The sequence below is a fragment of the Dermacentor andersoni genome, chromosome 1, assembly GCF_023375885.2.
Source record: "Dermacentor andersoni chromosome 1, qqDerAnde1_hic_scaffold, whole genome shotgun sequence".
NCBI classification, from domain to species: Eukaryota; Metazoa; Arthropoda; class Arachnida; order Ixodida; family Ixodidae; genus Dermacentor; species Dermacentor andersoni.
The window spans coordinates 20,159,698-20,172,890 of NC_092814.1; the positions used below are offsets into that span (position 1 = coordinate 20,159,698).

General features: G+C 43.6%; 1 protein-coding gene across 5 annotated transcripts in view; it reads left to right on the forward strand.

The window, feature by feature from the left end:
* The window catches only part of Rox8 (TIA1 cytotoxic granule associated RNA binding protein Rox8), a 230,505-nt gene that overhangs the window by 115,822 nt on the left and 101,490 nt on the right, over positions 1–13,193 (forward strand). For all 5 annotated transcript variants that reach the window (XM_050193331.3, XM_050193330.1, XM_050193332.1 and 2 more), the window contains one exon: positions 749–806. In XM_050193331.3, coding sequence (XP_050049288.1) covers positions 749–806 — 58 coding nt within the window. The remainder of the gene's footprint in view (positions 1–748; positions 807–13,193) is intronic.

Here is a 13,193-nt window from a genome sequence, read left to right on the forward strand (position 1 = left end):
GCCACGGGATGTTGTTGACAGCGATTGTGTCCAGCTTTGTAACCAAATTAGAATCATTTTTTTTTTCGTCTTGTGTTTTAACGCAGAAGTTGTATGTGCTCTTTTGAAACTTGGCCAGAATGATGTGTTGCGGAACAGTACATTGATGTGCAAATGTCCTGTATATAGTAATCGAAACTGTGAATACCCCTGTAACCCACCCCTGTAGGGGCCTGCCAGGGCCTACAGTATTGCTAAATAAATAAAAATAAATTATTGAAATACACAACTACATCAAAAAACAATATTGCGTTGGCTTCTGACGTAGCCCGTAGCTTTGTCCAGCACTGGGACTAAAATGGGAGACCACTAGTAGCATGTAAGTTCATTTGTTGTCTTTATCGTTGTAGGATTTCCCACATGCTGCTGACAATCCGAGCCCCCATCAAACCGGCTTAATTTGAGCCTCAACTTTGTGCCAGTCAGTGCATCTTTTTTGTGTGCAACCAAGCAGTAACGCGCATAGTACCTCTGGGCTGATAGAAAAGTGCATTGTATCAAACAGTTTCGTTATTTCAACAGATGTTGCAGAAGATAAGTAACTTTTGAAATTCCAGAGTCTTGTTTCTGCGACGGTGTGTGCTGCCCACTATGCTATCGTGCCTCGCTTGGTAATTTACGCAAGTGTGTGAGGACGCTGCACTCATAGCGAACATGGTTAGGGGCTGTGCCTGCTGTGTACTCAACAGACTTCTTCTTCTTCTTCCAGGAAATGAAAGTAAACTGGGCCACTTCACCAGGCAACACCCCAAAGCTCGACACTAGCAGTGAGTACATCTTGTATCACTGTGCCATGTGGCGCAAGTTTTGTCAACAGGGTAGAAATGTTTGCACGTTCGAGACGGCATGAATGTTTACTGTTGTACAGCAGACGTCAGTCGCATCGCTAGGGGTGTGGCATGTGGTGGAGCACCTAGACGCATCCCTCTTAGCTGCATATGCTTTTATCTCGTCATCCGTACTGAGCACGAGCAAAACTGTATGCCATCGGAGAAGTAGAAGATACGAGTATTTGTAAACTTGCTTCTTCGTAAATGGCACATTGTATACATTAAGCACATCCACGAGGATGAAAAACAAGTTTTGAGGTGGAATGGTTCTCTTGAGCATGCAATAAAGCACCTTTTATTTTATGCATCACAATGTCCACAATTTAAGAAAGCATAAAATCAGTATGCAGCGTGATCAATGCACTGTCGCAAAAGAACAAAATTTATTTGAAGTGATCTAAAAGCAGAGGAAAAAAGGGCAACATCATATAAATACTTGCTATTTTTACTCATTTCTCACTGGCGTGCAGCAGGCTCGCCATGATTACTTGTAAAGGGCCGACTTAAGAGGACGCTTTAGCTCGGGCCGAACTCCGATACAGCCTATTCAAGTACATGCAAAACGCAAAAACTTTTTTTCTGAGATAACCACTGGACCGATTTTAATGAAATATGTTGCATTTGAGAAAGAAAGTTAAATTCTAGTGACTGTCTGAAGCAGAATTTCGATTTAGGGCCTGAATTTTGTTAAAAAGATTTTCGAGAGTTTGAAAAGAATACAAGCAGGAAATTGACAAATAGCCCTGCGTCAAGAACAGATATCGCGGTTCTGTAAACCATTAGATCATTCAAACTAGACTAATTCTATATGCCAATATATAGCTTACGTGAATTCGTTACGTTGTGTACAAGGGGTCTGCAAAAGCTGTATTTTCATATTACCAAATTTTTCTAGATTCATGCGTAACATATCAATTTTGTCTGCTTTAGGTGTACTATTAGATGCAGTTCCCAGAATTGTAATATCATATTTCATTGCTGAATTACAAGTTGTAGTTTCGTTTTCTGTAAATTCAAGATTTTTGCCAATTTTTCATGAAAAGTTCACGACCTAAATAAAAAATTCAAAACCAACAGATACTAGATTTTAAGTTTTTCTTTTAAGTGCAACAAACCTCGTCAAATTTGGTGCAGTGGTTGTCGAAAAAAACATATTCTCCTTTTACATGTATTTACATTGGAGCATAGGAGAGAAAAGTGTATAACAGCTGTGTCTTACCAGTACTCACGTACGGGGCAGAAACCTGGAGGCTTACGAGAAGTGTTCTACTTAAATTGAGGACGACGCGACAAGCTGTGGAAAGAATGATAGGTGTAACGTTAAGGGGTAAGAAAAGAGCAGATTGGGTGAGAGAACAAACGCGAGTAAATGACGTCTTAGTTGAAATCAAGAAAAAGAAATGGGTATGGGCAGGACATAGTAATGAGGAGGGAAGATAACCGATGGTCATTTAGGGCTACGGACTGGATTCCAAGGGAAGTCAAACGTAGCAGGAAGCGGCAGAAAGTTAGGTGGGCAGATGAGATTAAGAAGTTTGCAGGGACAACATGGCCACAATTAGTACATGACCGGGGCAGTTGGAGAAATATGGGAGAGGCCTTTGCCCTGCAGTGGGCGTAACCAGGCTGATCATGATGACGACACAGGGGCACCCGAGCTAAAGCTAAAAAGCAAGGGGGGGGGGTGCTAGGCTGAAGAGTCAACGTTTGAACCGCTCCACCAATTTGATAAAATTTTGGGGGATGGTTTACCTTCTTGTCATTACAATATGTTCCAATATCAGCGCCCTAGCACAAAGAGAAAACAAGTGATCGCTGGGAAAGTGAGCAATATTGTGTGTCAGTTTATGAAAACTATCGTCTACAAAATAATGATGTACAAATTGTTTGTGATTAGATACCTTCTAGATAGCTTGTAGTGCAGGATAAGGCCAGTTCTGCATTTTTCATGCTATTTTTGTAAAAATGTTATCACTCTGAATACGAAGTTTACCTTTTTCACTGGCATATGTCAAAGATCTGCTAAATTTTATATGTTGGAAAAGATTTAGGCATCTAGAAAGTATTTTATCTTGTTTCTCACAACATTTCAGTCTAGAAACCACTTTGGAAGCAGCCTTTGATGAAGCAGTTTGGAAATAATACTTTTCCTAAAGCTTTTGTTTTTGTAAAAAGTGCAAACTGAGAAAAATAAGTTCAAAGATATCAGAACATGGCATTTATTCTTATGATCGAAAACAATTAAAGTGCCCTGCTGCATAGGTCGGGCCCTCTTTCGGGGTTTCTTGTAAATCTAATGACTCTCCATCACAATGTAGGCACAGAAGCGATGTTAGCAACGGCTTGATTGCTGTGAAATTGCCGTTTCACGGAACGATACCCGCTGAGCTCCGGAGTTTCTTCGTTCTCGTCGTAGAATCATGACCCTGGCAAAGCAGCGCGACCTTCCTTTCAAATTCTGTCAATTGGCACTCATTACCTTTGGCAGAACCAGTAGTTTCCGCAGATGGCGAACCATCAACAGAGCTTGAAGAGTTTGTGTTGATCACTGGCAGCAGGCACGGGTCTTGCGAATGCACAGGCAGACAGTACTCGCTTGCAGGCTGTCGCCCACTGTTGTGCATTTGTGCTTTCCGAAGCTCCTCCGTGTCAACGACTTCGTTACAGGCATCTTGTGGTCAAGCCACCAACCACCCACTCTTTGCAACAAAGTCGTAGGATGAAGAAAAGATGCACACAACCAGCGCAGAAAGCATCCAATGCGAGAGAGGCCAAATGGCGTGAAAATAGCGTTGGGTGGTCATGTGCCGTGTTTCCGCCAATCTGATTTTCGGTTTCACTTTTCCAGCCACTCTGCAGTTGCCGCGGCCAAAAATATGCCCTTTTTTTTTCTTTTTTTCTTGGTGCTCTGGTGTACTCTCAATAGGTCTTCTACGACTAAAAAGCGCGAAAAACAAACTTTCTAACGTGGGCATTCACTTTGCATTCCGTTTCTTGCCCACTCTGTGGCCGCGTCTGGAAAAACAGCGTTCAGAGTCGCGTTTGACAGGAGATGCGCCACCAACTTGTGAAAAAAATTCATTTTCTTCCTTTCTACTGCTCAGATGACAACCAAACTTGGTGAGAAGACTTTTTATTAAACCAGCAGTTCAGAACAACTCAGAATAGAAAGCATGTTCTTTTTTCACCGAAATTGGTATTTTAGCCCCGCATCCCCTCTTAAAGGGACACTAAAGAGAAAAATGATTTCTTCTGCATCAGTAACTTACCTTTCTACGATGCCAAAAACAACTCTTAACACGATAGACGCTTGGTTGGCCAGAAAAGGCGCAAGAACGAAAGACGGGTGCGGCGCCTCCTTGAAGTTCCTGCACCTGGTCGCTGTGACGTCATGGATTTTGATGGCATCTCCTTACTTAGTATATATTGGTACAGATTGACTACATTGTGTTCTAAAGGAACCAAATATTCAATAGCATGGCAAGTTACGGCCCGCTCAGCCAATGCACTCGGCCAACACTGCCCAAATGCAAAAACTTTGGAATCCCCGACTTCACACTGACGTACCGGCGTCGGGGTTTCGGCGCGAAATTCAAATACTGATATTTCGACCTTCATTTTCTCATCTAATAATCAAACTATTATATTAAAATGACTGCCTGCAGAGTTCTCAAACAATGCTTTATTAGTCTAAACTGATTTATTGTTTCACTTTAGTGTCCCTTTAAGCAGAAATGTGTCGCGCTAAACACCTGCAGCCATGCAAAAAAGAGCACATGCCGCACACAGGTTGACCAATTTAATTTATCGCTGGGTCTGTCTGAGCATTTTAAACTGAAATTTGTGCACCTGTGTGCGACATGTGCAGTTTCTCACGCGTGCAGTATGGTGCGCAGTTTGAGTGTAAGTCGGCATTAATTGAAATACGGTACCGCCTTAATTCTTCCTCAAAAGATCTAAACCAGCATAATGCCTGATTTAAATGATTCAAAAGAACACTGCTGAAAGTCCGCCTCCCCTCGCAGTTTTCAGTAATAGCGCTGGACACTAGGCATTTCAATTTTCAAACTAGTACCAGTCATTGTACAAACTGGCAGAAGCATAGATGCGCAGCATGGCCAGTGCATTGCCATGACACGGACGTTTGCTGTCAGTCGGGCTAAACGTGAAACCACAAGGCAATGGTAGAGCGTACTAGGTACTAGAGATTTTGTGTGCGCTATCTGCAAGTAGAAGGCCCGGCTGCACATGCACACAATGCTACTGGCTCCACAATTTTTGGAATTTAGCTTAAGACACTGTTTAACACTAGCATTCAGCACTGGGGTCAAGGCAAATAGCGTTCCGCAAACAGACTCTTGAAAGTGCATTTTAGTGTAGCAAGATAGCATCCAGGATGCTGTCCGTGCATGGTGCACACAAGCAGTGTTATATATTTGCCAAGCTTTGTGTGTGTGTGTGCGCGAGAAGCTGGGCAATGACAGCCGGGAGCACCTTGTATTTGTACTTTCCATGGTGGCGAAATTAGTACAGTCCCTCCACCATAGCCCAATTTTTAGTGCCATCGTGCCACTTTGCCAATGGGTGGCGCTTCTAGTAGACTATTAGTCACTGCCTCATTTCAAAGGGGATGCCAATAAATCATCATTGCCTCAGTGAACTAGTGTTAGATTTGTCGTCTATTTATAATGGGTGAAGGGTGCAACAGAAGCTCTCTGGGCTGATGTATGCTGATGGCATAGCACAACTAGCAGACAATGCAAGAGATCTACAAAGGAAGCAACGTATCGACAAATCTAGGTCTGAAATTTAGCACAGGTAAATCGGGACGTTTTTAATGATGACAATTGCAGTATGTGAATTCAAAAGCAAGTCATATATATAGTCGGCCAGTATAACTGCACTCGCCAATATAATCTGAAGATAAAATGGAAGGTGGAATACACTTGTAAATATACATGCAACACTTTGGGGCCTACACTAAATATGAGGTGGGGCGTGGAATCTGGAAAGGAGTAATGCTGCCAGCCATGACGTTTGCAAATGCCATTCCAGGCCTAAATATTGTCAGGGTTGGAAGTTAACCAGAGATCCTGTAGGCTTGTTGGCTTTGGGAACCCACGGTAAAACCATAAATGAGGCAGTGCATGGTGACGTGGGTTGGGCCTTTTTTGAAGGCAGAGAAGTGCAGAGCAATATTAGTTTTGAAGAAAGGCTCAGGAACATAGATGAAAATAAAAGGCTGGCCAAAATGCTCAAATATCTGTACCTCAGTAGCGTTGGATACAAAAGGGAGGAAAAGGTCAAGAATGTTGGCAACCAAGTGCAGGATAATAGAAAGTGCAAGTAGACAACCTGAAGTCGTCAGAAAGTAAGTGAAACGGAGACCTTACGTTGTATGTAAATGATGGCGATGAAGAAAACCACGGATATTTACAATGGCAAGAAAAATAAAAAAATAAAGGGGACTTATCCCTGCATGGATGAATGCGAAAGTATTGTGACTGCCGTGCGATGCTTACGCATTGCACCATAACGCAAGGTCGTGGGTTCGACTACCACCAAAGGTCAAGGGTTCGTAGCCTTTTTGTACTATCGTGTGGTCACGCCGAGAACGGCAAATTTTCTTACTCATGAGCCATTTAAAGATTTCGCAATAAAATTGGGAGAATCTGTACGATAACACAAAGGGCAGTTGGCGTTGCTATTTGAGGCTCTAGCTAGTTGTCTAAGGACAGAAACATACCGGAAATAATATTGACAACAGGGTGAGGCGTGTCTGCTACAGCAAAAATCTGGAGACCACTCAGCACATCCTAATTGAAAACTGAAAAATTGCGGGGATATATCCTGCTACAAACTGCTTTCCCTGTGCCATCCTGCTCCAAAACACAGTATTGCACCAAAAGTGCCCCAAACCAGCCACTTCGATGTTTTGCTTTCAAATGTAGTGGTTGTTGTATTGCCTACAAGTCTGATCCGATGCACCATAAGCATCTGAGAAGTGCAGCTAGTTTGGCGCATCTGTTTGCTGCTGCTGCTGGATGCCGGTCGCCACGAAGATGTGAATCGCTAGAGACAGTCTCTAGTGTGTTGCAAAGGCTCAGAGGGCCTAATCAACAATGTGTCGAAATTGAGGAAGCGTCGGCTCCACTGAAACCGTGGAGAGCCATTGGCAGAAGGCAGCGTAGAAGCTGGCAGAGGAAAAGGCTAGCCTTCGGTGCAGTCTGTCCTCCCTGGATACACTACTGACCAGTGCCAAGGAACTTCTTATAAGCGCAGGAGGTTTATCATAGCATGATACTTCAATGCTGTCGTTCATAATATGAATTACTGTCTGTTGGGCCTTTTTGTGGAGCTTCATTTTTCGGTCTAGTTTAATTGACATTGTAGCTTGTAGAAAAACAAACACACATGTGTTTGTTTTGTCTCTATATGTGAAATTTTCTGTTTGCTTGCTGCATGATGGAGACATGTAGCAGACGACATAGTGTCAAGCGCTGGAAGCGAAAGCGTGACTGTTGCAGCACAGCACCAACGGAGTACTCCACATGGCAGCAAGCAAGTCCGTGAACAGAGTTCTCAAGCCAACAGCATGTTGTTACTTCACGGTACCTTTCTTCCCGACCCGGGCACACGAGGGTTGTACCCTCCCACGTCTAACCGTACGCGGCTTAGCCATATCCGGGGAAAAAGGGATCCTGGAGGTTGAGCCGAAGCCGAGTGTTTGGACCTTTACGTCCCCTTTGCGGAGGCAACACGTAGACCGCACCCCCGAACTCACCCACCAGGGGGAAATCGGTAGTTGCCTTTTCCTGCATTTCTCTTTCTCTAACCTACGTCTTTCACTCTCACTTTCCACCTCTCCTGTCTTCACTTTGTTTTAGTTCCAATTTCCCAGGCAGCAAGGGTTAACCTGGTGTAATTTATCCAACCTTGGACCTATTAGGTTATAGTAGCTACATACAGCCACCAAAATTAAGCATCTATGTGTGTATTTATCATCCTTCCCCCCTCTGCCTGACGCCCCCGTACCAAAAGAGGGCGCATCGAAGCAATATTGCAGTTTTTTGGACAATGCAAAGAAACCTTCCCACAATTTCACGTCATACGTAGTAAAAACCCTGAAAAGACCGTTGGAATGATATCGCCTCTCACGGTTGCAAACAGTCTCATCTAAACAATTGGTCCCAGATACAAATTTGAACCGATGGCGAGCGGCGACCTCCTGCTTGAGGTCTGCGATAAACATGACAAACTCCCATATCTAGTCTCATTCGATGGTGTTTTGAACCTTACAGGGACTCGTCAATCCATGAATACAAGCAGAGGAGTGATTTCCGATGATCTGTTAAACCTGACCGAGGAAGAGCTCCTAGAGGGCTGGAAGGAGCAGAACGTTACCACAGTAAAACGTTGCCACAGTTTGTTGTCAGGTGCGCGCTGATTGGTTGTTTCAGCAAAATCGGGTGAGCGACATCATCTGAGTTTGCTCAACCAGCCAATCGGTGCGCGGCTGACGACGAACTATCCCCGCTGCGATAGTATCGCCGAAGTGGATCATTTCAGAATGTGGCCCCCGATGCGGTGGGTGCCTAAAGGGGCAACGCCGCAGCAGACCCCAGCGACTGCAGCCGGCGTTGCTTCGCCATCCTTGAAGGCGGGGTCGTCGACCGCTGGGTTGGTGGCTTTCAAGGCTTCGCCTCTTCAGGCGAGACCCATCTCGAAAACACCCCACTCGTGTGAGTGGAAGTCCAGCGGCTCCCAGGAGTCGATGGACACAACCCCTAGCCAGGCGGTGCATCCAGCACCTCAGGAGCAGCATGATTCTAGAGACTGCTCCAAGAAAGACTCTTGATTACAGGACCTGGAAAGGCTCCGTAAGCCAACTTGACTCATCTTGACACACAACACAAAAACAGACAATATGGATACACAGATACTATACTGAAGCGCGAGAGGGCTTATGCACAACCTCAATGACATTAAAGAACTTTTACACAAATACAATCTGAAGGCGCAGTGTGTTCAGGAGATACATCTTAAATCTACGCAAACTTTCTCCGGCAATACACTATTTTCCGGAAAGATCAAGACAGCGCCGTTGCATTGTCCGATGGTGTAGCTATAGTAGTCGACAGAGGTGTTGCCTGTCGGCAACTTCAACTCCGAAGTCCTCTCGAGGCAGTTGCAATCGAAGCAGTGCTATTCAATAGTCACCATCACGTCTGTATACGTCCCCCCAAGTTATGAACTCCCTAAACATTTCAAAGCTTTATTAATGAGCTCCTTCATCCTTACATAGTCGTCGGTGATCTAAACGCGCATAGTGCTCTGTACGGCGGCTTTTCCTCTGACGTGAGAGGACGAATAACAGGAAACTTCCTATTTTTTCCAAGTGCCTGCTTGCTTAATAAGATAGAATCAACATTCTACAGTCCTACGCTCAAAACGTTTTCTTCCATAGACCTAAGCATAGTGTCCAGTACAATTGTGCCATATCTGGAGTGGGATGTGATTCAGAACCTTTATGGAAGTGATCACTTCCCCATCGTTCTAAACCTTACAAAACAAAATGAATGCTCTACAGACGTTTCGCGAGCTAAAACGCCTGCCCTGGAATGATACCCGTTTACTTTGTCTAGACAATGCAGTGGCATACATAATAGCTTTTATTATTGATACTTCAACAGTATGTATTCCTCAAACAAATGGGTCGCTTTCAAAACGACGTATTCCATGGTGGAATGAGGAGTGCAGGGAAGCCCGGAAAAGGCAAAGCAAGGCTTGAAATCTCCACCATAACTGTCCAACCACACAACCTGAGTAACTTTTAGGCGATTAAGTCGCAAGGTAGAACACGCTGCCGTGCTAAACGGGAATGTTGACAAAAATGCATCAGTAACATCAATTCACATACAGACAAACGAAAAAGCTGAAACAGGGTGAACAAAAGGCCACGAAGCTCCTATACGTTTAGTAAATACACAAGGAGACAGTCTGGAGGACCAGGCAGATTGTCTAGGAGCACATTTTAAGCAGATTTCCAGTGCATCCAATTACACTGATATATTTCTAAAATACCAGCGACAAGTAGAGCAACTGCCTCTGGGTCAGAAAGGCACACCCAGTGAAGTATGCAATCGTTCATTTAGCATGGCGGAGTTCCAGGCCTCACTCAATTTTTGTAACAAGTCCACTCCAAGCATTGACAGAATGCATGAAATGATCAAACGCTTACACCCTGAAGCCTACAGAACACTACTGTCTTCTTTGCCGTTCAATGTTCTTTGCCGGCTACATTCTGTCCACCTGGAAAGAAGTAGTTGTAATTCCTATTCTTGAAGAGGGCAAGCACCCTTCCTCGCCCAGTAGTTATAAGCCTATAGCTCTGACAAGTTGTCTATGCGAACTATTTGAGAAAATGATTAACCGGCGCCTCATCCACTTTCTTGAAAGCCACAAAATACTCAATCCCTTATATTGCGGTTTCAGGAAGGGAAGGTCCACAACAGATCACCTTGTCCACATCAAGACAAGTATCCATGATGCCTTTATGCACAAACAGATTTTTTTTGTTTCAGTATTTTTAGACATCGACAACACATACGACACAACATGGTGTTTTGGAATTCTCTGTGGCCTGGCTGGAATGGGAGTTCAAGGCAACTTCCTGAACATGATTCAGAGTTACATCTCCTATCGCACTTTCCGTGTTAGAGTTGGTAACATTCTGTCTCATCCTTTTACGCAGGAGGCTGGTGTTCCACAAAGTGGTGTGCTCAGCTGCACCCTTTTTATTGTCAAAGTGAACTCGATCCACAATGTGATACCACGTACTATGTTTTATTCTGTATATGGGAATGACTTCCAGATAAGTTACAAATCACGTAATCTAAGTATCTGTGAGCAACAAGTACAGCTTTGATTTTAAAAAATTCTCTAAGTGGGGCGGACAAAAATGGTTTTAAACTAAACCCTCACAAAAAGTATGTGCGTCCTGTTCTCCAACAAGAGAAATGCCCTGCCAGACCCTGTAGTAGATCTTAATGAAGACTGGCTATCCGTGAGCCATGAACACAAATTTTTAGGGACCCTTTTAGACAGCAAGTTAACTTTTGTAGCGCACCTGAAGTATATTAAGGCAAAGTGCCTCAAGGTTATGAATCTGCTGAAACTCTTGTCACGCACATCCTGGGGAAGCGACAGGAAATGCCTTATAAGCTTCTGCAAAAGTCTAATATCACGTCTTGACTACGGAGCCATAGTCTAATTCTGCTACACCTACTGCTTTGAAAATGTTAGATCCTGTCCACCACTTAGGCATCTGCCTTGCTACAGGTGCCTTCAGGACTAGTCCTGTGCAAAGCCTGTACGTTGAATCTAACGAATGGTCTCTATACTTTCAAATTGGGTATTTAAGCTTTTCCTACGCCTTGAAGGTAAAATCAGCAGTAGGCCATTCGTGTTATTCAATTATTCACGACTTGTCCTCGGCCATGCTGTTCCATAACCACCCAGACACTAGGCCTCTTCTGTCGCTCTGATTGGATGCACTCAGAAGAAACAGGCTTCCACTGCCTTGGGAGTGGCAGACCATCCTATGTAACATCTCTTTCATAGAAATATCAAAACAGGCACCTGATGCACATATGCATTTGCGTTTTCTTGAACTTCGGGAGAAGTATTCCTGTACTGAATTTTATTTTGCTTACGCAGCACCAAGTCTTTTTCAATGTCGGGTGCACTAAATCTGCATACAAGTATTTTTACAGGGGAAGCATACGCAATCCTCTCAGTAGTTAAACACATAAAGCAAATGAGTATTACAAAACCACTCATGTTCACAGACACATTGAGTGTTGTTAAAGCTCTAATGAGACTACGAAAACACAAGAATTCAGTTTACAACAGTGTCTTGTTATGCTCAGCTTACATGGGCAACCAATTGATCATAGTATGCTGGGTACCTGGCCAAAGGAGCATAAAAGGCAATATAGTGGCCAATGAAAGTGCTGCGTCGGTAGTCTTTCAATATACAGATACACGTAGCTATCTCGCCTACTGACCTAAAGCCTTTCTTGCGCCATGAGTTGAGGAAATATTGGCAAAGGCAGTGCGATGCTGAAGCTCCATGTGATCAAACCAAGAATATGGAAATGGATGTAAGAGAAAACAGCAAGACACAAAAAGTGCTTCTTTATAGGTTAAGCATTGGACATACATATGGAACACACTTTTACCTCCTTACTGGAAGTCGTTCTCCGACTTGTGATAGGTGCTGCGACATTCTTACTTTTCTCCATGTTCTTGTCCAGTGCCCTGAAATAGAATCCCAGCGTAAAAAGTACTTTTATCCCGCATATCATGAGCTAATTCCCCTTCACCCAGCATTATTCCTGCGCCACGAGCCACTTTCTGATTTCGAAACAGTACTAAAGTTTCTAGCAGACGTAGACACCATACAGATCATTTGGCCTGGTTATCTGTCGCACAGCCTCGCCTTGTAGGCTGCAGCTGCACAGGAAAATGTTTACAGAGTAAGTGCTTCTCAGTCGTTGACTTCAAGTACTTGAGGCACTAGTGCTGTTGTATAGGTTTTGTTATATCATGTCTTCCTAACGGAACTTTTATGCTTGTAGCACATATTAGCCATTGTCAAGATTTTAATACTCGTATATTTTATGACATTTGTGGCGAATTGTTTTTAGGTCCTTATACAGCCATGGTACATCTACCACTTGTCACTCATTCATTTCATACAAAATAGAAAATTCATTACCATATGTCATGGTGCTCTTTGACCATAACTGGCCCTCGTGCCATTAAACACCACACATCATCACCCTTCATCCCGGATAATTTTACTGCTCATTTGGGAAGAAATTTATCATTGAAATTGGTTTCGTGAAGGACTGTATTGTTGATGGGCACCACGCCGCTTTCACTTTTCTGCAAAAATAATGAAAACATATTACAAGCAAGATTTTGTAACTTAGAAACTATACAAAAATATTTATGTAATGTTTCACAATACCAAACCTATGTATCTAATATAACCAGCGCCATAGCACAGAACTACATTCTGTTGTGTAGTATGCGGTGCACGTGGCGATGGGTTAGTACGTCTCTCGTTTTTCGCTGTACTGCAAGTTGATTTTTACTGAGTATAGAGAAGTAGCGCTGGCCAGGTGGCATGCCTATAACTGACATGTGCTGCTGCCAAACAAGTTGGCTGAAAAACCCGTAGGGGGGCAGGGCTACTGGAGCACGTTTAAATGTATGCGCAACGTCCCGCAACGTGACAGCAGCTGTCTGCTTTTG